Consider the following 26303-nt stretch of genomic DNA (forward strand, 5'->3'; position numbering starts at 1 on the left):
TAAGAGGGGTGTTGCATACATTTGATTCAGTTTTAACACATTTCCAACAATCCCCTCTAGCCCTTTTTGTTCATAGCTAAAAGTTGATTCTAAACCTTGAACGGGACAGGAAATTAAGCTATGAGGATCCAGTACCTAGTTGGAGGACACTGAGGTACAATGGTGAAAGAATAGATGACGAGCAGAACAGTGTCAAAATAGATTTTCTTACTTGGTTAGAGAAAGGCAGGGTCTTGCTGTGCAGCTCAGACTGGCTTCAACTCACTGCCCTGACTCAGCCTTCCAAATACCAGGACTGCACACATGAGCCCGCACACCCAGCCTCCAGTCATTTGTTTTTCTGTAAGTGTGTCATGGAACTTGAACTTGGCCTGGGCATTGTCCCTGAGCTCTTCAGCTCAAGGCTACCACCCTACCCATCCAAGCCCCACTTCCTGTTTCCTAGGGGTTAGAGATGAGTCTCAGATCCTTTTGTGCCCAGGCTGGCTTTGAACCTTGATCCTCAGATCGCAGCCTCCTGAGTAGCTGAGCCACCTTGCCTAGCTCATTTGGTTTTAACGTGGGGGGCTTGAACTCAGGGCCAACCTGTTGACTTTTTTTTTTTTCTCCCCTGTTCAAGTCTGGTGTTATATCACTTGAGCTTGTGGCTCAAGTGATTTGTCTTTTTTTTTTTTTTTTTTTTGCCAGGCCTGGGCTTGAGTTCAGGGCCTGAGCACTGTCCTTGGACTTTTCTCAAGGCTAGTGTTCTACCCTAAGCCACCACACCACTTCTGGCTTTTTCTATGTATGTGGTACCGAGGAATCGAACCTCGATCTTCCTGCATGCTAGGCAGGCACTCTACCACTAGGCCAAACTCCCGGCCCTCAAGTGATTTGTCTTAAGCTTTCCTGAGATTGTCTCCCCTGGTTTCCTGCTGAAACCGCTTTGAACTGCAATCTTCAGATCTCAGCCTCATTGGTAACTAGGGATATAGCTGTGAGCCACCCGTACTCAGCTCATAACTCATTTGTCATAATGTAAAGGTAATTGGAGAAAGAATAGTCCAACACATTTTGGACTATTAACCATATAGATATCCACATTGTCCGAACAATTTTTGGGCTGGGTGGCAGTGTGTGTGGCTATGTGGTAGGGTGCCTTGAATGTAACATACAAGTCCTGGACTCCATCCCAACCCCACACATTTTTTGTTAATTTGTGAACTCCAAGCTGGAAAACCTGCTGTGCATGTAGTCCAGCATCCGTGGAGGCTGAAGCGGGAGGGTCCCTTGACCGAGGAATTTGAACACACCTAGAGAAAAAGTAATCTGTGACAATGAAGCCTGCTGAAGCCTGAATGTGCTGTGTGGACAATGCTGAGCAATTAAACTTTTGTCGAGAATTGAGACCTGCCTTAGGATAACAATTCTGTTCCACTAAGTTCAGAATTTAAGGAGATTGTTGAAGATTTACAGAAAACCTGCCTCCAAATTCAGTTGACTACAATCCACTCCCTCGGAGGTCTTGTGCCTGCAAGGAATCACCCTTAGCAAATGAAGATGGAAACAGGATACAGGTGCCTGGATCCTGCTTTGCTTAATTCACTTAGAGGCTAGAGACAGTGCCCACCATTTACCTCCAAGAGTGTTCTCAGTGTCAGAAATGCTTCCTGTACTATTGCTGGCTGTCCAGAAGTTTCTGCTGGTAGAGGGTCACCTGGCAAGGAACTTGTCATGAAAGCCCTAGCTGTCGGCCAGCCCGCAGAAACTGGCCCTAATCCTGTGGCCATAGGAGGCCATTCTGTCCATGGTCTGAGGGGGTTTGGGAATAAGTTTCTCCAGTCAGGCTTCTCATGAAACCACAGCCCCTGCTGGTATCAACTGCCTCCTTCAGCCTGAAACAGGGAACCCAGGTGAGTTGTGCCAGAATTTCTAACCTACAGAAAGGTGAAGTGTGTGCCAACTCTGCTAAAACTCATTGTTCAGCAGTAGAAAAATAACAAATGAGCCTGAAACAGTGACTTGGTATGCTACATGGAAGGCTGAGGATTGTTCCAGGCCATCTCCAAAATAATCAGCCAAAACCATAAAACAGAACTGGAGTTGTGGCTCAAATGGAAGAGTGCTTGTTTAACAAGTGCAGGCCCTGAGTGTTTTGTTTTTTAAGTTTTTGCCAGTCCAGGGGCTTGAACTCAGGGTCTGGGCACGTTCCCTGAGCTTCTTTTACTCCAAATAGCACTCGATCACTTGAGCCACAGTGCTACTTCCAGCTTTTTCTGTGTATGTGGTACTGAGGAGTCGAAGCTAGGGGTTCATGCATGCTAGGCAAGCACCTACCAGTAAGCCATGTTCCCAGCCCCAGGTCCTGAATTTAAACTCCCATACCATAAAAGAAAAAATTACAAAAAAAAAAAAGGAAAAAGAAAATGGATGGGTGGGAAAACCAGGGACAGGATGTAAGGAAAAAAGCTGGCAGGTGTGGTGGCTCACACCTGTCATCCTAGCTGCTCAAGAGAGGAGATCTGAAGATCCTGGTTCAAAGCCAGCCCAGGCAGAAAATTCCCCATGAAACTCGTTGAAGGGACTCCTTTCTTGACTTCCCCTAAAATCAACCCCTATAGGCATTTCCCCTCTTCCTTGACTCAAGCTGGGGGCTGTAAATTCCCTGAAACAGCTCAGAATACAAGAGCAGCTTCACCAGGTGGAGTTACCAGAATTCCTCCCCCACCCTACCCCCTTGGCCTGCCAGGAAACTCCCTCCCTTTCCTTTGTTGTCAGAGTACTGCGCCAGAAGCCCACCTAGATGATAGGTCAGTTCAAACAGCAAAGGTGTCAAGCGTGTTGAGATTCCATTGGCCAACTGTGTATGGCCAAGCCCAACCACATGGCTGGTGGCCTATAAAAGGAGCCTGTGAGATTACACGGGGTCACTTTCTCATGATTCTCCATGCTCGGTGTGGAATAAAACTGTTTAACTTCTGCTTTTGTGTCAGACTTGTTCCTACGGACCCTAATATTGGGGGATTGGACCCCACACTCTTATCTTCAAGAGGTAGAGTGCTAGCCTTGACCACAGAGGCTCAGGGACAGCATCCAGGCCCTGAGTTCAAGACCCACAACTGACAAAAATAAAAAATAGTGCCCTGGCCCTGAGTTCAAACCCCAGGGATGGTACAAAAAATAAACCAATAGGGACATCTCTCCTGAATAAAGCAGCCACTGTCCTTGACTGACAGACCATCTGCCTAAGATATGCCACTGACTACCCATGATAGCCTTTGAAGGGCTGTGTCTTTCCTTACTGAGGCTCAGAGAGCCTATGTTCCTGAACTTCTCACTGAGGGCTGTTTTGGTTTCAGCGGTTCAAGGCGAGGGGTACAGGAGCAGGCCAAGTGGCCGAGCACTGGCCCTGCAGGCAGCACTGATTGAGTGGGTGGGTTGTGGGGGAGCAGGTGGGACCCGCAGTTTCACCACAGCAGAAGCCACCTGCCTTCCTATTGATTTTCTCACCATGCAGGTGTGCAGCTATTCGATAGTGAACGTGTGTGGCTCCCTTCTGAGCTCAGAGGAGCAGTCACCACCCGCCCATCCCGCACCTGCCAGCGCCCAACCCAAACCAAGTCTGCCACCACCTGGGCCCCTTTCCTGGCCAAAGGGACCCAGCCACACTGTCTGAAGGACTGGTGTTTTCTTAAGTTTTCAAATGACATTATGTCCAGTGACATGCAGCATCGTGGGCGGTCTCTCCCCCATGTCTGGGCACTGTGTGCAGGCTCCTGTGACAGGTCATGAACCTGAACGGATGCCCAGCTTCCCAGGCCAGGTGTGCACAGCCCTGCCATCATGGCCCCGCCGCCGCTGTGGGGGACCCCCGGCCGCTGCCATGCAGGGCCGCCTGGTCTGCAGCCCCTGCTGATGGATGCTTGGATTGATTCCAGTATGGGGAGATGAGTTCCTCATTGTCTGTGTGCTGGCCGCGTCCTCTTCCACCCTCTTCCTCGACCCTGAGCTGGGCTAAAGCTAAACCAGGCCAGCAGGAATGCTAAACAGGACCAGGACATAGGAACCTGAAGGGAAGCGTAGCTGCTCATGAGACGGAGCTGCTAAATAAAAATGTCCTTCAGCTGTGACTATGACAGACATTTGTAAAACAGTCACTTAAACAACCATATGGTTTCTCAGTCCAGGGCTGCAGTGACTCCAAGAAGCCACAAAAGGCCCAGCCAGTAGCTTCCTATTTTCCCTCCCTGCCATGGGAAGCATCTGGTTCTCAGATTTCCCATTCATGGCCTCCTGGTTTCAAAGTGGTTTCCGCAGCTCCAAGGATTTCATGTGTGCTCCAAGCAGGAAGAGTGGAGAGGGGGTAAAAGGTTGCAGCAAGGAGAGGGTCACGAGTGTGGCCTAATGGCTTCAGTGGCCCTGTGCCCTCTTCCCATGGGGAGACAGGAAGCCACAGTGGTTGGGGTGAGAACGAACCAAGCTTAGGTGGCAGAAGCAGAAGCTGTGACAGCAGGTCAAAGCCAGGCCCAGCTGCACCCTGCACGTGCACTCTGCAAAAACTGCTGTTCTGTGCAGAAATGCAGACGGGCACATACTGAGTGTGAGCACTCCTGAGCCTTCTGTGTGTGTGTGTGTGTGTGTGTGTGTGAGCATGCATTGCCAACTCAGCCCCAACTTTTGCATCTCTCAGTTGGGGGGTTGCTGTTTTCCCTTGATCCCCAGGTGGCTGTGTGATTTGTAGAGATGCGTGGGAGTGGGGGCTGATGTGGGCCTTGCTCCAGATGTTGGCCCAGTGCAAGGCCCTGCCCTGGGGGGATTAGAAATCATCCCTGGGGACTGCCCACACCGGTGGCTCTCCTGGGCTTCCTCTCCCCTGTAGTCCAGGGAGACCCCTCCTACACCTCCCTCCCCATAGCCCTCTGGGGTCTCTCCTGCCCAACCCCTCCAGGGGGATCTGCCTAGTAGCCCAGCTGCTTCTGCCACCATCAGTGTCATCCCTGAAAGATTCAGCCTCCACGAGCCTGAGACCACATTTCCTTCAGAAGGTGGCCCCATCGAGCCCCAGAACTGGCGGCTATGTAGGGATGCGGCTGAGGGAGGGGAAGGGCCCTGCACCCACAGCCTCCCTGGATTCCTCCTCTACCTCAAGGTGGTAGGGGTGCCTGGTCCTCGAGGGCTGCTGGGCTTGCCTCGGTTTCTGCCAGGGAGCAGCAGGAGGGGCTTGGATGAGCTCGGCTCAGCCTGCCAGGCCCGGAGGGCGGGTGAGGAAGCCTGTTGCAGCAAGCCCTCCTGACTGTGCCCAGCTGGACGCGCCACCTTTGACACAGTCACTGACCTGAGACAGAGGCTGGAGCTGGGGACCTGAGAGCGCAGGAGGAGGACAGATTCTGGCTCAGAGCAGAGCACGCAGCTATGTCATTGTGAGGGAGGGCAGCGGCCAATCTGCTTATGAGCTAGGTGGCTGCCTGGAGGAGGTGAGCTCTTAGAAGCAGAAGCTCAGGGCCAAGAGTTTGGCCTAGTGGTAGAGTGCCTGCTAAGCATGTACTAAGATCTGGTTCAATTCCTCGGTACCACACACATATGCAGAAAAAGCCAGAAAGAGGTGCTGTGACTCAAGTGGTAGAGCTCTAGCCTTGAGAAAGCCCAAGGGCAGCACTCAGGCCCTGAGTTCAAGCCTCCACACTGGAAAAAAGAAAAGGAAGCAGAAGCTCTGCAAATTCTTTCTAGAAGGGTACTTTAGGACTCAAGGGCAGAAACTTGCCCACTGACACCGAAGGTAACGTACCCCAGGCCTCCAAATACAGGAGCTAGCAGGCCCAGAGCTGGGCAAAAAGGAGACTGGTTCAACTATGACTTAGAAAATGGCGAGAACAACGGGAGGTGAACAGGACGTTCTCGGGTTGTCTGGCAGTACACAGGGGATATTCTTTGAATTGCAGACATGTCACAAGCTGCATGGGACCAGGAGAGTTTTGCACAGTTCTGCATGCGTTGTCCTTCACTGCTCCCCCAGGTAGCCTGCTCCAGGAGAACAGGCTTTGCTCATTCCCACAGCAGTGACATCGGCCTTGATGTGGCTTTGCCTTTATAAGCTCTGTAATTACTGCATTGGGGCTGCAGGATTTTGGGGGCAAGACTCTGCCTGCAGTCACAGGCTTTTCTCTGTATAAGATACAGAGCTGATTGAGCTCCCCATGTAACAACTCCAGCATCCCAGACAAGGCTCTGAAATACCTGGAGGTGAGGATTAGGCAGAGTGGAGAAGGGTGGGGCAGGCCTGGGGCCCTGAGGCAGCACTGGCTCTGCTGACAGTGGAGGGACCTACCTGGAAAGGGCAGCCATTCCCTGCTTTCTGGCCCGTCTTAGCCTGTACGTCCCACTGGGACCAGATGGGGACCAAGAAGAGAGGGCCAGAAAGGGCACATTGTCGTCCCCAGGGCCCAGCATCCTGGCTCACCACGCTCTATTAACTGTCTGGAACCTTCTAGGACAGCCAGATCCTGACCTACCAGCATGGCATCCCCACCTCTCTGCTCAACACGGGCCAGCAGTGGGACTTCCCCAATGGCTGGGCCCCCCTGCAGGACCTGGTCATCAGAGGTAGGGAGGCAGGCCTGGGCATCTGCCGGGATCTGGCCCCAGGGAGGAGGGCAAGCTGGCCTTCTGGGAGGTGTGAAGGAAGCATGCAGGGCCTGGTCCTTTCCCTGCCTCCTCTGCTCCTCTGGCCCCACTCACTCAGCAGACATGTCTACCCCTGCCCCTTCTTCCCTCTACCCTGAGGCACGAGGTGAAGAGCAGCTTGGCCTGAGGCCTCTTCTTCCTACCTTGGGTAAACAAGTCCCCTGGCCTCTGTGCTGCCTGAGATGGAGGCTCTGGAGACTCAGGCCCTGCCTTGGATGGGGCACTAGGTTTGGCCAAGGCTGGGTCCCCTAAGGCCCAAGAAGTGGCTTTCCAGCTGGCCCAGAACTGGATCAGAACCAACTTTGCCGTCTACTCCCAAAAGTCTGCCATGTATGAGAAGGTGAGCAAGTGGTGGGTGTCCCTCTGTCCCCTGGGGACCTCCTCCATTACAGGGAGGCTTTTCCTGAATCAGGGCAGCCCAGCCAGGGCACTGGTGCCACCCAGTGGACATTCCTGGGAACTGCAGGGGTCAGAGCTGCAGGCCACAGGCACTGTCCTGTCCTACTGGGCTGGGAACCTACAAGCGGCCTCTGGCCTTTTGTCCCCAGTATGACATCAGCAGCGGTGAGCAGCCGGGCAGTGGAGGGGAGTATGATGTCCAGGTGAGTGGGGCGGGGGTGGCTGTCCCCACCCTGCAGAGCCCCTCCAGGCCATGTTGTGCTGACTGCCCGGGAGCCCACCTGCCTGGGGCCGAGCTGACCGCTGGCTGCCTCTGCAGCACAGGTGGTGCCAGAGCCTGGGGAGGAGACCCGGCAGCCCCCAAACAGGGCTTGGGCGCCCTGCCTGTGACCCCACTGCACTGCCTCTCTCTAGGAGGGGTTTGGCTGGACCAATGGTGAGGCCCTGATGCCCCTGGACCATATGGGTGGAGGGATATTACATAATTTAGAAAGGGTGAGCCGGGAGTTTGGCCTAGTGGTAGAGTGCTTGCCTCACATGCACGAAGACCCAGGTTAGATTCCTCGGTACCACATATGTAGCAAAAAGCTGGAAGTGGTGCTGAGGCTCAAGTGGTAGAGCTCTAGCCCTGAGAAAGTCCAAGGACAGTGCTCAAGCCCTGAGCCCAAGCCCAGGACTGGCAAAAAAAAAAAATAGAAAGGGTGAAATTCTCTAAGAAGATGTATCAGTCTTGGTCGGGAGCATGGCCTGGTGGTAGAGTGCTGGCCTCACATGCACAAAGACCTGGATTCAACTCCTTGGTACCACATACACAGGAAAAAGCTGGAAGTGGTGCTGTGGCTCAAGTGGCAGAGCACTAGCCTTGAGGAAAAAGTGTCCAAGGACTGTGCCCAGGCCCTGAGTTCAAGCCCAGGACTGGCAAAAAAAAGATACATCAGTCTTGACTTATATGCATGTATATATATTTATATGAATTTATGTATATATATGCATATCCAACTCATATGTATATGTCAAAATGTGTAAGTTAAAAACCATTTTTACTACAGGTAAAAAATGGACATTCATATTATAATTTGAGACTTCCATAACAATTTATCAATAATGACCAAACCAACAGGCAGAAAATCAGAGAGAACCTGGTGTGATCTACAATCGCCTGGACGCAGTTACATCGACAGCTATTTCCTTCCCACGAGAATAGATTATGCACAATTTTATATGGAATATTCACCAAGACAACAGGTAGGCCACAAAATGTACCTTTTCTTTCTGGCCACACAAGGGTTTGAAATTTGGGCCTCACATTACGAAAGCTCAACACCCCCAAGCCCAAACCACCTTTAAACGCCAAGTCCACATTGGGTGCTGGTGGCTCATGCCTGTAATCCTAGCTACTCAAGAGTATCAATTTTACTCTGAGGATTGTGGTTCAAAGCCAGCTCAAGCAGGCTTTGAATTGTCTGTGAGACAATTTTTTTTTTTTTTTGGCTAGTCATGGGGCTTGAACTCAGGGCCTTAGCACTGTCCTTGGGCTTTTTCTCAAGGCTAGCACTCTGCCACTTGAGCCACCGCACTGCTTCCAGCTTTTTCTATGTATGTGGTACTGAGGAATCAAACCCTGGTCCTCATGCATGCTAGGAAAGCACTCTACCACTGGGCCAAAACCCCAGCTCCTATGAGACTCTTATCTCCAATTAACCACTAGAAAATCAGGAGTGGAGCTATGGCTCAAACTGGTAGAGTATTAGCCTTAAGTAGAAAGACTCAGGGTCAGCGTCCAGGCCCTGTGTTCAAGCCCCATGACCAACAAAAAATACATAAATAAAAAGTAAGCAAATAAATAAAACACTAGAAATCATATTTATGTACTCCAACCACAATAGGATTAAACCAGGTTTGATTCCTTGGTACCACATACATAGAAAACCCAGAAGTGGTGCTATGGCTCAAGTGGTAGAGCACTAGCCTTGAGGAAAGCCCAAGGACAGTGCACAGGCCCTGAGTTCAAGCCCCAGGTCTGGCAAAAATAATAATAATAATACTTTTAAATGAAAGTGAAGCCAGGCACACCGGCTCACGCCTGTAATCCTACCTACTCAGGAGGCTGAGATCTGAGGATCGTGGTTCAAAACCAACCCGGAACTAAAGCCCATGAAACTCTTATCTCCAATTAACCACCAGAAAACTGGAAGTGGCACTGTGGCTCAAGGTAGCTTTGAGCTGAAGAGCTCGGGACAGTGCCCACGCCCAGAGTTCAAGCCCCACAACCAACAACAACAACACCAAAAAAAAAAAAAAAGAAGGTGAAATCACAGCCTGTGTCCACATTTTTCAGATGATGTAAAAGTAGTACTTTGAGGGAAATTCATAGCATTGAAAGGTATATATGAAAAAAGAAAGATCCAAAATCTGTAATTTAAGAGTCCATCTTAGGAAAAAAGAGCAAACAAAGTATTTCAGGTATAACCCACTAGCATTTACGTGCAGAGGATTATTTATATTAAAGAAATTGAATCAGTAATTAAATAACAGGAAGCAGGCCCATATTGGTTTACTGGTAAATTCTTCCAAACTTTTAAAGAAGATATTATGCCAAGTCTATCTTATCTTAGCCAGAAGAGGTAGACATCCTTATTAAGAAGTCAGCATGAGGGGCCGGGAGTTTGGCCTAGTGGTTAAAGTGCTTGCCTAGCATGCATGAAGACCCGGGTTCGATTCCTTGGTACCACATACATAGAAAAAAGCCGGAAGTGGTGCTGAGGCTCAAGTGGTAGAACTCTAGCTTTGAGAAAGTCCAAGGACAGTGTTCAGCCCCTGAGCTCAAGCCCAGGACTGGCAAAAAAAAAAAAAAAAAAAGAAGTCAACATGACTCTAACGCCAAAACCAGACAAAAATTTACAAGAAAACAACAGACCAACGTCTCTCATAAATCAACAAATGAACGTTTTTGAACTAACACAGTTACAGCTAGGGTACAGGACACAAAGTTAATATACAAAAGTCAACTATTTTTTCGGCCAATTACAGGCCTACTTAAAGTACTTCAGATGCAGAGATTTGCGAACAGGACTCTGATAAGCCATTATCTCTTAGCTCATTTAAGTTCCTCCCCCAGCTCCGCACAGACTCTTGCATCATATGAGGAATCCAATAGCACACCAAACAAGAATTAACTACATACCAACGTAATGACTTGGCAGGTTTTCTTGCTAAATCAGACAATACTGGAATTAAGATAGGTAATTGGAGGCCTGGGAATGTGGCTTAGTAGTAGAGTGCTTGCCTACCATGCATGAAGCCCACATACATAGAAAAAGCCAGAAGTGGCCCTGTGGCTGAATAGTTAGAGTGCTATCTTGAGCAAAAGCAGCTCAGAGATAGTGCCCAGGTCTGAGTTCAAGCCCCAAGACTGGCAGGAAAAAAAATACATTGTTGGAATGGGTTGTCCAAGTTAAAGTCCCTATGTTAACCTTCTTAATAAATGGTTCTGGGCCACTGAACCAGAGGCAGGGGATGAGTGCAGGGATGGGATGGGATAGGTCAGAAAGACTTCATTAAACAAGGGCTTGTGAAAGGCTGGGCAGCCTGGCGTCAGTGGCTCACGCCTGTAATCGTAGCCACTCAGGAGGCTGAGATCTGACGATGGAGGTTCAAAAGCAATACTAACAATACTAGAGTCTCTGAGACTCTTACTTCCAATTAACCACCAGAAGTGGCGCTGTGGCCCAAGGGTAGGGCAGTAGCCTGGAACTGAAGAGCTCAGGGTCAGCACCCAGGCCCAGAGTTCAAGCCCCATGACCGACAACAATAGAAAAGGAAAAGGGAGGCCATTGTCCCACGCCTGCCGTCCTAATGGTTTCATTCAGGGAAGCTGTGCACTCTGCACTTCGGCCACAGAGAGAGAAAAAGATGCAAAACAAGAGAAGCAGCATGTGGAGTGACAGTTCTAAACGCCCTGAGATGGTTTCCCACCAGTGCTTACTTTGTTAAACCTGCAGTTCTGCTGCGGACAAAGCCTTGGGTGACAGCTGCACCTCCGCTTGCAGGTAGGGTCAGATGTGACCACACATTCAGCGTGGTGCTTCTTTCTGGTGCTACAATGGTAATGAGACCGCGTCTCCCCGGCGCCTGACTGGTCAGTTTCTCCCTGACACAGGTTTATTGAACAAGATGTGTTGTACAACAGTGCACTGTGGTATCTGCCAAAACCACTTGGATTATCTCAATCAAAGGCAGTTCTAGGGGCCGGGAGTGTGGCCTAGTGGTAGAGTGCCTGCCTAGCATGCATGAAGACCCGGGTTCAATTCCTCAGTACCACAAACAGAGAAGAAAAAAAGTATTTCTAATTAACAGCCACTGGAAGACTTATGGCTCTCACTCAGACGCCTCCTGTGTCACGGCGGAGCAGGGCTTTGATGCCCTGTGCTGAAGGGTGCCACCCTTGGGAGAGAAGCTCCTGCGAGACCAGACCTCTCTGACCCAGGACCCAGAAACTGGACTTTGGGAAATGACACGCGAGAAACACTGGCCCTTGAAGGTCAGAAGGGACCACCCCAAAACTTCAGAGATCTAGATCCATCCTGTCGAATGTCCTGGAACCCCACAACTTGGTGGGACCTTCAGCTAACTCTACCAGGGATATTTTCCCTCGGGTGCACAGATGGACCGGGTGCCCACAGCTCTCCCAAGATGGCGGACCAAGTCTTCTCCGTCATCATGAAAGCCTCACGTGCTCCCCTTCTCCTCCCTAACTCCAGCCATCTTAGTCCCTTCTCTTTATCACAAGAAACTCCCTGGTGGCACACTGTAGAGATGGTTCTAGAAATACACTGGAGCAACTGTTGGTTTGTGAACTCTTTGCCAAAACAGAAGGCCGTTCCCCCAGTGAAGAGACGCTCACCTTGACCGTCTGGACATGTCCCTGCCACCTGCTGCTGCCCAAGACTTGACGAGGTGAGGCAAGACGGTGGATCGGAACTGTCTTCAACTTGCAGTCCACAGGAAGACATCCGCCCCGTGGAGGAAAGTAGATTCTGAAGAGAGAGAAGAAGAGAGTCATGAAGAGAGAATCATGAAGGAGACCACAAGAAGGCAGAAATCCACAGAGAAATCAACACAAAATACGGTGATAGGAGCCAGGAGTTTGGCCTAGTGGTAGAGTGCTTGCCTAGCATGCACAAAGACCTGGGTTCAATTCCTCAGTACCACATATAAAGAAAAGCCAGAACTGGTGCTGTGGCTCAAGTGGCAGACCACTAACTTTGAGGAAAGCCCAAGGACAGTGCTCAGAGCCTGAGTTCAGTCCCCGGGACTGGCAAAAAAAAAAAAAAAAAAAGAAGAAGAAAAAAGCCAGAAGTGGTGCTGTGGCTCAAGTGGCAGAGTGCTAGCCTTGAGGAAAAACCCAAGGACAGTGCTCAGGCCCTGAGCCCAAGGCCAGGACTGGCAAAAGAAAAGAAAAGGAAATATAATAATAATCACAACAGCATGCAGAAATCCACGCCAGTGCCTGGCTCCCCAGACTCCACTTGAAGGTAAACTAGACAGTCCTGGCGACAGCAATTCTAGGTGCAGGGAAAGCCTGCACACCCTGAAAGTCTTTAGTCCCAGTTCAGAGATTTGGGAGATGGGAGCTGCTCCAGCGCAAGGCCAGCTATGTGGAGAGGAGCTGGTCCTCGTTATTTCCCTCACCTCCAAGGACGGTGACGCCATCGTGAGAGGCCAATTGCTGGAGACTGAATCGACCTCGGGGCCTCAGTCACACTCAGCACTTGAGGTGCTGAAGATTGTCCAGCAGGCCCCCCGGAGACGTGAAGCTGACAGCTGCCCTGGCAGCCCAAATGCCAGAGGTCGGGGCCCGAGGTGGGCGATGGAGACCAGGGCCTCGGATGGGCAGCCTCTCCAGCTGTCCACAGAGGAGAGGAGCTGGGCTCAAAATGCCCAGCAGAGGCTCCACAAGAGGCAGCTGGGTCCTGGGGGGTGGCGCCCCACCCTCCCGGATATGGAATGAGTCCTAACACCTGAGCCAGGGCAGCCAGAAAGCTGTGGGCCCCGGGCTTGCTGGGAATGCAGAGGCCTTTGCTGGCTACCTGTGTAGATTCTTTGGTGAGCAGAGCCTTCTCACCCAGACTCCCCACGCCACAGGACAGCTCTTGCATCCCTCACAGGGGAGAGATATGTATATCACTGTATATATATTATAATATATAGTTATCTATCATTGTAAATAGGCTTATATATTTACCTGTTTATAGAAATATAATATAGAACTAGAACATAAGTATATCTGTATATTGTATATATTGCCTGTGAATACTATTTATATATTATGTGCCTATATTTATATATACTTATAAATATATAAAATAGGTTACACATATGTGATACTCATATATTGTACATATATATCCACAAGTAGAAGTCACGTGACTGGTCTTCCATAAGGATTGTCTCAAGGGCAAGGTCGTGGTTTATCAACTGCAATAACTTTACTAGCCCCTCACCCCGTGTAAGAAGGATTCTGCAAACAGTGTTGGAGCATTGTGTGTGTGACCAGTGAGCCGTACCCACTCCAATCCAGTAAAAGGAAAAAATCGTGCAACCCCAATCACCAACCCGGTTTCACATAATCTCAGGGAAGCTCCCCACTGAAAGGGACGTAGAAGAGCCAGTGCTCCAGCAAAAATAAGGATCCCAATCTGTAAGTCCCAGCAATACCAGGTAACCCGTCTCCACCTTCAAAAGCCAACAACTCCAAAACAAAGAACTAAAGTGAGAGTGAAAAGGAAGAAACTTCAGTCAACCAATTCAAAACATGACCAGTCATCCATGAAATGAAGGCCCTGGCTAAGCAGCTGAACAAAGTTAAAGACCACACAAACAACCAAGTGAGCTCAAGGAGAACCCGAACACCTGAATGAAATGAAGGCCCTGCAGCATGGGAAAGAGGAATTCAGTAAAGGCATCTTGAGACAGTCCAACTGAAATCTTGGAAATGAAAAGCTCAATAGCCTGAATAATTGCTGGTAGAACATCACTGTATTAAATCCAGTGAACGTTCTTTCCCAGTTAGTGTGCCTGTGTGCCCTACAACGAGCTCATAAGAAGCCACCATAACGCCGAGCACTGTGGCTCATGCCTGTAATCCTAGTTGCTCAGGGAAAGACATCTGAAGACTGTTTGAAGCTAGCCTGGGCAGGCAAGTCTATGAGACTTTTACCTCCAATTAACCACAAAAAGGCAGAAGTGAAGCTGTGGATCAAGTGGTAGAGTGCCAATCTTGAATGAAAAAGCTAAGGGAGAGTGCCCAGGCCCTGAATTCAAGCCCCAGGGCTGGCACTTAAAAAAAATGTTATCTAGGGCCCGGGAGTTTGGCCTAGCGGTTAAAGTGCTTGCCTAGCATGCACAAAGACCCGGGTTCGATTCCTCGGTATCCCACATACACAACCAAGCCGGAAGTGGCAGAGACGCGACGGCGACAGAGAGCGAAAGAAGCGAGCTGAGCTGAAGTGAACAGAGCCCAACCGAGTGGTGGCCGGAGCGAGCGGGGCCGGAGCGAGCGGGGCCGGAGCGAGAAGGGGCCGGAGCGAGCAGAGCCAGGAGCAAGCGAGAGCTGGCCGGGCCGGAGCGAGCGGGGCCAGAGCAAGCCAGGAGCAGGGCCGGGCCGGAGCGAGCGGGGCCGGAGCGAGCGGGGTCAGAAAGAGAAAGGGGCCAAAAAAAAAAAAATGTTATCTATTTAAATCCTATACTGAGCCATAGCCCTTAATCACAGCCACTTCATAAACCAAACCTATGACCAATTTGTACTTGAATACTGTTGAACTATCTTTATTATCTGAACTTTGAATTTGTTTTTTTACTGTGATTAGTTAGGTTCACAGAGAATACTATTAACAAATGTACTTCAGCCAGGCACTGGTGGCTCAAACTGGTAATCCTAGCTATTCAGGAGGCTAAGATCTGAATCAGACCAACATTCAAAACTGGCCAGGGCAGGAAAGTCCATGAGAGCCCAGCATGGTGTCTCATGCCTGTAATCCTAGCTACTCAGGAGGCTGAGATCTGAGGATCGCAGTTCAAAGCCAGCTAAGGCATGAAAAAGGACATGAAACTCTTATCTCCCATTATCTACTGGAAATCTGGAAGTGGCACTGTGGCTCAAGAGGTAGGGTGGTAGCCTTGAGATGAAGAGCTCAAGGACAGTGCCCAGGCCCAGCGTTCAGCCCAGGACTGACAAAAAGAAAGAAAGAAAAGAAAAAGTGGCTTCTCTATATCTCACAACTGAATTTCCATATAACAGTGTGACTTGTGAGTTTTACACCAAGACTGAACAATGTAGTACAGTAGCTTAGGTCAGTCTCTTGAAACTGAGGCCTAGAGCTGCCTCTACACCATTGCAAACTGTCACCAAACTTGATGTGTAAATGGATGCAGCCTAACACAAGAGTTTATTTTCCTGACAAGGGGTCAAGTATCAGCCAATCGCTGGCTTCAAAGGTTCAGACATGTCCACAATGAGGGAAATACAGAGGGGCAGCCAATCAGTATGCTTCTGACATTACTTCCTCTTGCTGTCTAGAAATAACTGCCTTTGGCTGGGGGCTGTCAGATTCTTGATTCGTTTCTTTACTCAAATAGATGTTGCTAATTTAATCTGTCTGAAGGTTTTTCCTTCAATCATGACAAATATGGCTGGGATGTGCAGGTGACACCCTTAAGTGTCAACCTGAGGTGACAGGAGAGGCCAAGCCAGTCACTAAGGTCAGAGGTGACAGCTGGCAGTAAATTCCACTCCACCCCCCCCCCCACTCTGCCACCCAGTATTATTTCCAGCAAGTCCTGGGGCCCTGCACTGCTGGTCCAGCCTGCCAAGGGCCCCAGCCTGCCCTCCACTCCTCCACCATGCAGAGGGAGAAGCTTCCAGAAGCAAACCTGAGCCTGCAACTTCAGCCACACCTCCCATGCTGGCTCCTCTTTGGGGAAACAGCAGCCAGCCCTTGGCCACTTCCAGACTGGTGCCCTCCTGTCCCCCCATCTTATCTCACAGGCTCCCCAGCCCGAATGCCAAGGGCTAGGGAGCTGGCTGAGCTTCTCCCTGTCCCCAACCGGTCCACGATTCATGCGCTGGCCTCATCTCCTCCTGCTCATTCCCGAGGCAAACTCCTAAGCAATCTTCAAGACCCATTGCAAAAATGAGCACAGGGGAAGAGCCTTGCTGGTCTCTTTCTTCATAGAGAGGCGAGGCTGTGCCCTGAAACTGACATCTGGATTGTGGATGGTGGCCACATATGAGCTAAATGGATCTGTGACCATAACTGTGTCCTTGGCTCTCTCATGCCCCCCAGATACCTCTGAGGGAGGGGCATGAGCTGGGCATCAGCTGAGACGAAGAAACAGAAGAGGCCAAAAAAAGAAAAAAGTCCAGTGGAGGGTGAGCACAACGTCCCCAGAGTAGAAGTGAGGAGGCCACATAGACCAAACGCAGGCCCTGTAGTAGCCACACCTCAAGTCTGAACTTTGATTTGGCAAGGCAAGGCACCCAGTCCTTGCCCAGCCAGTGAAGGGTGCTGAGACTCACAGCCACTGCCACCATGCCTAGGAGGTCCTGGGAGCTGCACCTGCTGCTTCTGCTGGGGCTGGGGCTGAAGGCCCAGGGGGCCCTGCCCCCACCCTGTGAGAGGTAGGCATGGGGGAGGGGGAGGGCTGGAAGCCATCCTCAGAGCGAAGGCAAGAAAGGCAGGTCTCCTGGTGCAGCAGGCACTGGCCAGGCACTGAGCCTCCAGTCCTGGGATGAGGCCTGCTAGCCAGAGTCAAACTGACCCACCACATCGAGAATGTAGCCTAGCTACTCGGGAGGCTGAGGTCTGAGGATCATGGTTCAAAGCCAGCCTGGGCTGGAAGCTCTGTGTGACTCTTTTTTTTTTCTCCCAAGTCCTAGGGTTCGATCTCAGAGTCTGAGCACAGTCCTTGGGCTTTCTCAAAGCTAGAGCTCTACCACTTGAGCCACAGCACCATTTCTGGCTTTTTCTATGTATGTGGTACCGAGGAATTAAACTCGGATCTTCATGCATACTAGGCAAGCACTCTACCACTAGGCCAAATTCCTGGCCCTCTGTGAGACTCTTATCTCCAATAAACCACTCAGCAAAAGCTAGAAGTAGTGCTCTGGCTCCAGCGATAGAATGCTAGTCTTGAGCACAAAGAGGCTCAGGGGCAGCTCCCAAGCCCAGAGTTCAAACCCCAGGACTGAAGCAGGGATGGGGAGAACCATCATTAGCATAGAAGATGAAATGCGTTCTCTACAGTGTCCCTAAGTCACTCTGCTCAGTGCCCCAAGCCTGTCAGGAGCTCCTGGTTCAGCCCTGGGCTAACACGCACTCTGTCCTTCCAGACCTGAGCCCCCCTTTCCACCAACATTCAGGGCACAGAGCGGCACAGGTAGCCACGCCTACTGCTTTTGTCTGTTAAAATCGGCAGCTGTGTGTGTGTGTGTGTGTGTGCACATGTGCGTGTATGAGTGTGTGTGTGTGTGTGTGTGAGTGAGTGGTGCAGGGGATAGAGGTAGGGCCTCATGTACAGTAAGCATGGCCTCTACCACTGAACCCATAAGCAGAAACTTCCTCTCTAAGCGTTTCATTATCTAGGTTTACAGTTACTCAGTAATGAGTCTGCCACTCAACAAATAACCCAGTCCAAAGGCTCAGTGGTGAGTCATTCCCGGATGTTCCCTCCCCGACCCCCGCTCCTCTGGAGCAAGTCACTGAACCCTGGGTCTCCCAAGACCCAGCTCCCACTCCTCCACAGCTGGCAGACGTGATCCCAACCGCACACTGCTGCCCTGCCTTGTCAGATCCCAAAGCAGAAGCGCTGCTGGCCACGCTGGCTGCCCTGCTCCAGACATCCGGCAAAATCACGTTAGGAGCGCGCACGACTCTCCTGCGCTGAGACGCCCAGCACTGCTGCGTTTCCCTGACTGTGCAACCCATGTGTCCATCTGCTTATTTCTGTGTTCTCGGCTACAATGTCCCCTGTCCATTTGCTATCCTTTTTGTTTTGGTCAGTCATGGGACTTGAACTCTGGGCCTGGGTGCCATCCCTGAGCTCTTCAGCTCAAGGCTACCCCCTTACCCCTTGAGCCACAGCCCCACTTCTGGTTTTCTGGTGGTTATCGGAGATAAGAATCTCATGGACTTTAGTGTCCGGGCAGCTTTGAACTTTGATCCTCAGATCTCAGCCTCCGGAGTACCTAGGATGACAGGCGTGAGCCACCACACCCCACATTTGCTACCGGGTTTTTTGTAGGTACCAGTACTGGGACTAGAGCTTAAGATCTGGGCCCTATTCCTTAGCTTTTTGTGCCCTAAGCTGGGACTCTACCAATTGAACTTCACTTCTGGCTTTTTGGTAGTTTATTGAGATCAGAGTTTCATGGACTTTGGTGCCTGCACTGGCTTTGAACCATGATCCTCAGATCTCAGCCTCTTGAGTAACTAGGATTGCAGGCGAGAGCCACTTACTGGTGCTGAGTTCTGAATGTGTCATTACTAAAGTACTCCGTGCCTTTCCTCCACCCGGCCTTGTAGACTGTGTCAGCTGGCAGCCAGGGGAGCCAGCCAGGGGTATAATTCCTGTGTTGCACAAAGTCTCCTGAATGTGTATGTCACCACATACAAGCTGCCACCAGCTCACACACACACATACACACGCACACGTGTGCACACATAGATCTATGCACATACATATGCAGACTGCTCATACATGCGTATATGCACATACATACACGTAGAGCTCATGCACTCACACAGCTTGCACATGTGCATGCACACATCTCATATAAACACACGTGCATGCATACATCTCACATATGCATATATGCACACGTGCACACACAGCTCATACATACACCCGTGCACACACAGCTCATACATACACCCGTGCACACACATATGCACATACACATTTACGCACACACATGTGCACACAGCTCACACACCAGCCCCGGGGAGCACTCTGAGCAGCCCACCCCTGCTGCAGCCGGGGCTCCTGACCATGTCTACCTCTGCCTGTGTCTGCAGCCAGATTTACTGTCACGGGGAACTCCTGCACCAAGTGCAGATGGCCAAACTCTACCCGGATGACAAGCAGTTTGTGGACATGTCACTGTCCACGGCTCCAGGTGAGGCCCTCACACCCCCCCAGAGAAACAGCGGCAAGGGCTAAGGGAGGCCCTTCTAAGTGAGGGAAGGGTCACTGACCCCTGCTTGCGGCCTGTGGCCCAGACCAGGTGCTCCGGAGCTTCAGGGAGCTGGCCGAGGCCCACAACCAGAGCGTCCCCGGACCGCGGCTGCGCGAGTTTGTCCAGCAGCACTTCCAGGCGGTGGGGAAGGAGTTGGAGTCGTGGGCCCCTGAGGACTGGCAGGACAGGTACAGCTCTGAGCCGGGGAAGGAGCTGGCCGAGGGGCCGGCCTGCCTCCCCACGCCTTGAGCACCCGTGCTCTTCCAGCCCCCGCTTCCTGCAGAGGATCTGTGACGCCAGGCTCCGCATGTGGGCAGGCCAGCTGCACCAGATCTGGAGGAAGCTGGGGAAGAAGGTACCGGCCCCCCGGGGAGAGAAGGCTGGGGGGCCTAGGGGGCATGCACTTCCGGGAGCACAGCCCCAGCCCCGTGCTAAGAATGGAGGTCGGGGGAGAGCCCCGCTAGAAGTCCTCACCCCCTCACCCAGCTCGGCCTCCTCCCGCTGCTCCCTTCAGGAACTGTGGCAGCGCTGCCCTTCTCCGAGGAGGCCGGGCAGCCCTCCCGCTTGACCCCCAGGGCTCACCCCCCAACCACAGACTCCTAAGCTCAGGGAGTGGGTAGTGGGGGACCCAAAGGCCCCTGCGGCCACCCTGGCAGCCCCTCAGCCATGACCCCCACCCGCACCTCCTGCCCCACTATAGATAAAGCCAGAGGTCCTGAGCCATCCCGAGCGGTTCTCCCTCATCTACTCCCAGCACCCCTTCATTGTGCCTGGAGGCCGCTTTGTTGAATTCTACTACTGGTGAGCCCCAGGTGGGGCGGGGGGGGGGGGGGGCGAGGGGGAACCAGGCGGGGCCCTGCATGGCGTGACCGCTGGTGGCCCCTCCCCCAGGGACTCGTACTGGGTCATGGAAGGTCTGCTCCTCTCTGAGATGACCAAGACAGTGGAGGGCATGCTGCTCAACTTCCTGAACCTGGTGAAGACGTAAGAGCGGGCTGGGTGTGTCCGGGGCACGTGTGCCATAGGCTTGCTTCTAGGCCTGCCTTGGCCCCGCCTCTGGCAGAGGCATCTGAGCCAGTCTCTGTTGGCAGCTATGGGCACATCCCCAATGGCGGGCGCGTGTACTACCTTCAAAGGAGCCAGCCCCCACTCCTGACTCTCATGATGGACCGGTACATGAGCTACACCAACAACGTCACCTTCCTGCGGTGAGCGGCTGGCCGGCACTGGACACCACGCAGGCTGGGGGCAAGGGCAGCGCCCCGGGCTGAGTGCTGTCTGCCCTCACCCCAGGGAGAACCTAGAGATCCTGGCCTCGGAACTAGACTTCTGGGCTGTCAACAAGACCGTCTCTGTGAGCGTGGGGGGAAAGAGTTACAACCTGAACCACTACTACGTCCCTTATGGCGGACCCAGGTAAGGACCGGTCTGGGGACCGTGCTCTGGTCTGTTCAGAAGGCAAAACTTGAGCTGGGTGCCAGTGGTACACGCCTGGAATCCTAGCTACTCACAAGGCAGAGATTTGAGGATGACAGTTCAAAGACAGCCTGGGCAGGAAAATCTGCGAGACTGTGACCTCCACTTAACTATCAAAAAGCCAGAAGTGGAGCCATGGCTCAGGTGGTAGAATGTTAGCCTGGAGTGGAAAGAAGGTGTGGAATAGCACCGAGGCCCTGAGTTCAAGCCCTGGGACTGGCACACACACGCACACACATGCACACACACAGAGGAAGCTTGAGAAGAGGGGCTTAACATCCACTAGTCAAGCTATTTCCTCTCCCTTTCTTAGGCCGGAGTCCTACAGCAAAGATGTGGAGTTGGCAGACACAGTGCCAGAAGGTGAGCAGCAAGCCGGGCAGGCCAGGACCCTGGGCCTCGGTGCATGGTATCAGATCTTGGTCTGTGGCTGCCTTTCCCTCAGTCAGGCTGGCCAGACCCCGGCTCTACCCTTGCAGGGAGCCGAGAGGCCCTGTGGGCTGAGCTGAAGGCGGGGGCCGAGTCTGGCTGGGACTTCTCTTCACGCTGGCTTGTGGGAAGCCCTAAGCCTCACTTGCTCAGCAGCATCCGAACCAGCAAACTGGTGCCTGTGGACCTGAATGCCTTCCTGTGCCAGGCAGAGGAGCTCATGGGAAAATTCTACTCTCTGCTTGGTGAGCCCCAGGGAGGGGGCGGGCAAGATGGGCTCCCATGTCCACCCTGCACTGAAAAGGAAAGCATAAACAACCCAGAGAAACTTTGCTTTTGTGCGGAGAGTGTGGCTCGACTTCCGCCCTTCTGCTCCTGCTCTTCCCTCAAACGTGCTGCCATGTGACTCCATTTCTGCTTTTCTTTTTCTTTTTTGTCGGTCAGGGCTTGGGCACTGTCCCTGAGCTCTTTTGCTCAAGGCCACAGCTCCACTTATTGGAGATAAGAGCCTCTCGGGCTTTCCTGCCTGGACTGGCTTCAAACTGATCCTAGAATCTCAGCATCCCAAGTAGTAAGATTACAGGTGTGGCTCACCTCTATAATGCCCTTTATTCTCACTCACCACCCACCTTTAGGACTGCCAGGCCCCCAGGCCTGGGAGGAAATACCCTAGTCCCTCTGCCCACTCAGGCCCCCGACGCTACCCCATGACACCTACCCTTTCGAGTCAGAGAAATTCCTAGCCAGGACCAGGGCACAGAGTCCTGAAGCCCTGGGTAGAGAGGGCAGAGTTATCTGCCCGAGAACTCGAGGACCTGGAGAAATGAAGTGGCCTGGGCACCCAGAGTAGCCGACCCTCCACGTCAGAACTTCTCACTCTTGGGGAGGAGCACAAATGAAGAACAAAATAGAGCCACTTAAGGCCTGCAGTCGAGCCAGAGCCCTACCTACTGACACCAAGGCAATGTCCTCCAGGGAACAACTCCCAGGCCACCAAGTACAGTAACTTGCGGGCCCAGCGGCTGGCCGCCATGGACGCTATCCTCTGGGATGAACAGAAAGGAGCCTGGTTCGACTATGACTTAGAAAATGGAAAGAACAACTTGGAGTTTTACGCATCCAACCTCACCCCGCTCTGGGCCGGCTGCTTCTCTGACTCCAGCATCCCAGACAAGGCTCTGAAATACCTGGAGGTGAGGATTAGGCAGGGTGGAGAAGGGCGGGGCAGGCCTGGGGCCCTGAGGCAGCACTGACTCTGCTGACAGTGGAGGGACCTACCTGGAAAGGGCAGCCATTCCCTGCTTTCTGGCCCTGTCTTAGCCTGTACGTCCCACTGGGACCAGATGGGGACCAAGAAGAGAGGGCCAGAAAGGGCACATTGTCGTCCCCAGGGCCCAGCATCCTGACTCACCACGCTCTATTAACTGTCTGGAACCTTCTAGGACAGCCAGATCCTGACCTACCAGCATGGCATCCCCACCTCTCTGCTCAACACGGGCCAGCAGTGGGACTTCCCCAATGGCTGGGCCCCCCTGCAGGACCTGGTCATCAGAGGTAGGGAGGCAGGCCTGGGCATCTGCCAGGTTCTGGCCCCAGGGAGGAGAGCAAGCTGGCCTTCTGGGAGGTGTGAAGGAAGCATGCAGGGCCTGGTCCTTTCCCTGCCTCCTCTGCTCCTCTGGCCCCACTCACTCAGCAGACATGTCTACCCCTGCCCCTTCTTCCCTCTACCCTGAGGCACGAGGTGAAGAGCAGCTTGGCCTGAGGCTCTAGAAAGGAGGCCTGGGGGCCAAGGTCTCTTCTTCCTACCTTGGGTAAACAAGTCCCCTGGCCTCTGTGCTGCCTGAGATGGAGGCTCTGGAGACTCAGACCCTGCCTTGGATGGGGCACTAGGTTTGGCCAAGGCTGGGTCCCCTAAGGCCCAAGAAGTGGCTTTCCAGCTGGCCCAGAACTGGATCAGAACCAACTTTGCCGTCTACTCCCAAAAGTCTGCCATGTATGAGAAGGTGAGCAAGCGGTGGGTGTCCCTCTGTCCCCTGGGGACCTCCTCCATTACAGGGAGGCTTTTCCTGAATCAGGGCAGCCCAGCCAGGGCACTGGTGCCACCCAGTGGACATTCCTGGGAACTGCAGGGGTCAGAGCTGCAGGCCACAGGCACTGTCCTGTCCTACTGGGCTGGGAACCTACAAGCGGCCTCTGGCCTTTTGTCCCCAGTATGACATCAGCAGCGGTGAGCAGCCGGGCAGTGGAGGGGAGTATGATGTCCAGGTGAGTGGGGCGGGGGTGGCTGTCCCCACCCTGCAGAGCCCCTCCAGGCCATGTTGTGCTGACTGCCCGGGAGCCCACCTGCCTGGGGCCGAGCTGACCGCTGGCTGCCTCTGCAGCACAGGTGGTGCCAGAGCCTGGGGAGGAGACCTGGCAGCCCCCAAACAGGGCTTGGGCGCCCTTCCTGTGACCCCACTGCACTGCCTCTCTCTAGGAGGGGTTTGGCTGGACCAATGCTGTGGCCCTGATGCTCCTGGACCAGTATGGGGACCGGCTGACCTCGGGGGCCCTGCTGGCTCTGCAGGTGCCCCACTATCTGCTGGCCACCCTTCTACTCAGCTTCCTGCCCCAGTGGCTCTGAGGATGAGGACAGGGACCGCCTTCTTGCCCACCTCTTCTCCCAGCATCTTCCTGCCTGGCCTCAGCTCCTGCATCATTAAACTTCTCCACCCTCCCTTCTTCAGGCTCTCCTGTCCTGTCTTCTGGTCTGGACTCGGGGGCATGCAGTGACCTGATCAGTGGCCAGGGCCCGTGTCTCTTTTGCCACTTTTCCTAGAGTGGGAAGCCTGCAGCTGCCCCCACACACTGGCCTGCCACGTGCTTCCATAGTCCAAATGCTTTATTGTTCTGCTGAAATGCTTACAAATACTGCAAACGCCCCAGCTCAGGTCCAGGCACCCGAGGGCCCAGTGCTGGGTAGGAGAGTGAGGAAGGAGGGCTTAGTGTTAAGGCGTGAAGGGCAGAGCTCAGATAGCTGGAGGCCTGGTCCTCTCTTTCCAGCACCCTCTGGAGGCTGGCCCCAGCCAGGGACCGCCCCTTCTGCCATCCCCTCTGCTCAGGTTTCTGCTGTGTGCCCTGAGCACCCCTGCCCTGTCAGGCATCCATCCACCCTGTGAGGAGAGGAAGGCCTCTTGGGTTCCTCTCCTGTTTGCAATGGTGCCCCTCTGGGCTGGATCCCCCGGTGCCATCCCTTCTGGCTCTAAGCAAAGGCACGAGTGGAAGGGAGAGGGTTGGGCCGGGGGACCAGAGACACAGGAAGGGGGGCTAGGGAGGTGTTCAGTCCCCTCCCCCACGGAGATGCCCAGAGGGCTGGAGAGATGATGGCTGGTACCCTCACATGCCCACGGCTGGAGCAGTGTGTCCATGGCAATGGTCTCCATGGAGACCTGAGTGATGGGCCTGCAGCGGGGCGCTGGGGCTGGGACCTCAAGGGTGAGGTGACACTTGAGGTGTCTGGCCTTGAGCAAAGTAATGGAGAGTGTAAATGGAGAAGGGTGTGGTGGAGCAGGCCTACCCCGCACGGGACATGGCTCTGCTTGGACCCCAGGGCCCCTGAAGAGGAGCCGAGCTGGGAGGGAATCTTTGGCAGATTCTGGTACCATAATTCATCAAAGAGAACAGGTTGAGAGGTTGTCAGTGACCCAGACCTCCAAGCACAGGAGGGGCCTTCAACTTCTGGGCCCCTGAGAGGCAGCAGAGCCCCTCCCCACCTTTCCTCTCCCATTGGTTCTCCAGTGACTGAACCCAGAACCTTGCAGCACCGAGCTGCAGACATACTGGCAGGGCGCCAGCTGCACCCCTCGGTGGGGCAGGTATCTCCAGGGGAGCAGAACAGCCAGGAGCTGGGCATGAGTCCTGGGGCTGCCAAGGGGGGGGTCCAGAAGGCCCACCACAGGTCAGTTCATGAACTGAGTGTAACCCTCCGCCCCGGTGACAATGACGTCCATCCAGATGCGCATGGCCTCGGCAGAGGGGGCCACCATGTAGTAGAGCCGGTCATGGGTCTTCACGCAGAAGGTCAGGGCTGGGTTCGGGCTCTGCCGAGGGGAGAGAGGGCAGTCTTAAGACGGGGCGGCTCACAGAACTCTCTCCTTCCCGGCCTCCTGTCTGCCTTTCTCCTCCTGGCCCCCAGGGGGCCAGGTGGGCCAGCCCCACCCTACCAGTCCCATGGTGGCACTCCTGGCAGGGCCATGCCCGCCCTGCTCGGCACACTGGTTCTTGCCATGGCCAGGTTCAAAAGTGACTACAAGAAAATCAGTCCCAAAAGGCCGGAGAGGATCTCAGCAAAACACAGGCAGGAAGAAGGCGGGACACAAGGTGCTGGGCCAGGACCCCAGAGGAGCAGAGGTCAGGGCCAGCGGGCACTGGGGTGCTGACAGGAGGAAGGCTGGCGCATACTGAAGTGCACCTTCCTCAGTTTCCCTGTGGAGCCCTGAGCTGCCTCCAGCGCTTCAGCTGCCTTCCCATGTCTCCTGCTCCCACAGCACACAGCTGCAGGAGACCAGAAGCAGGCCACCCACTGGGGCTCCCGCTTCCACTCCTCCCTGGGGCCTGGGGTGAGTTAGAGGATGGGAGAGGAGTCAGGGGCCGGTGGGTGAAGGAGGCGTTAATGGCGCAGCTGTGGTTAGAGGCAGGAGGACAGGGTACCTCGGTCACCACAGTGAAGCGAAAAAGCCTCTTCTGGGCGGGGAGAGGGAGAAAGGAAGAGAAAGTTGACTAAGAGGAGAAGGACGTGGTGGGAGTCCCTGCAGAGGGCAGGCCAGAGCCTTTACTCCCAGAGCCCCGAGGACCCGTCCTTCCCACGCAGCCCCCACGGGCCCGTGGCTGCTCGGTTCTCACCTTGGCTGCGCTGCGCAGGTGGTCGTAGTACACCTCCTCGATGGCCTGGAAGTAGATGACCCCCTTCAGCTTCGTCTCGTGCTTGTCTGCAAATAGATGAGCCCAGGATGAGGCTAAGGCGCGCTTGCGTGTCCCAAGCATCCCTCTCTGGCAAACGGGTGATGCTCCTGGCCTCCCAGGCTTCCAGCACTGAAGCCAGCGCACACGACATTCCGCCTCGAGC

The 26303-nt window shown here is 53.4% G+C and overlaps 3 protein-coding genes across 3 annotated transcripts in view; 2 read left to right on the top strand and 1 right to left on the bottom strand.

Moving 5' to 3' along the window:
- The first annotated feature begins 3822 nt into the window (after window positions 1–3822).
- LOC150045495 (trehalase-like) lies at window positions 3823–12011 on the top strand. The gene is made up of 8 exons (XM_090319320.1): window positions 3823–3916; window positions 5784–5859; window positions 6189–6219; window positions 6468–6579; window positions 6888–7000; window positions 7209–7262; window positions 7474–7525; window positions 11932–12011. The coding sequence occupies exons 1-8, from the start codon at window positions 3823–3825 to the stop codon at window positions 12009–12011; spliced, it is 612 nt and encodes a 203-aa protein (XP_090175446.1).
- A 4610-nt stretch (window positions 12012–16621) lies between these two features.
- Window positions 16622–23913, top strand: LOC150045496 (trehalase-like). Its single transcript, XM_090319799.1, has 15 exons — window positions 16622–16738; window positions 19134–19234; window positions 19338–19482; window positions 19562–19649; window positions 19995–20095; window positions 20186–20278; window positions 20386–20502; window positions 20588–20710; window positions 21084–21133; window positions 21250–21444; window positions 22175–22392; window positions 22642–22753; window positions 23090–23202; window positions 23411–23464; window positions 23676–23913. Exons 1-15 carry the CDS (start codon window positions 16650–16652, stop codon window positions 23820–23822), a joined length of 1746 nt encoding a protein of 581 aa, XP_090175925.1. The 5' UTR covers window positions 16622–16649; the 3' UTR covers window positions 23823–23913.
- A 155-nt stretch (window positions 23914–24068) lies between these two features.
- Window positions 24069–26303, bottom strand: part of Phldb1 (pleckstrin homology like domain family B member 1) — a 39461-nt gene continuing 37226 nt past the window's right edge. Inside the window, exons 26-27 of the mRNA XM_090319389.1 lie at window positions 26081–26166; window positions 24069–25278 (exon numbers count right to left, since the gene is read on the bottom strand). Of these exons, the coding sequence (XP_090175515.1) occupies window positions 25138–25278; window positions 26081–26166 (227 nt within the window). The 3' untranslated portion in view covers window positions 24069–25137. The remainder of the gene's footprint in view (window positions 25279–26080; window positions 26167–26303) is intronic.

This window comes from Megascapheus bottae, chromosome 27 (assembly GCF_031878675.1).
Source record: "Megascapheus bottae isolate mThoBot1 chromosome 27, mThoBot2.hap1, whole genome shotgun sequence".
NCBI lineage: Eukaryota > Metazoa > Chordata > Mammalia > Rodentia > Geomyidae > Megascapheus > Megascapheus bottae.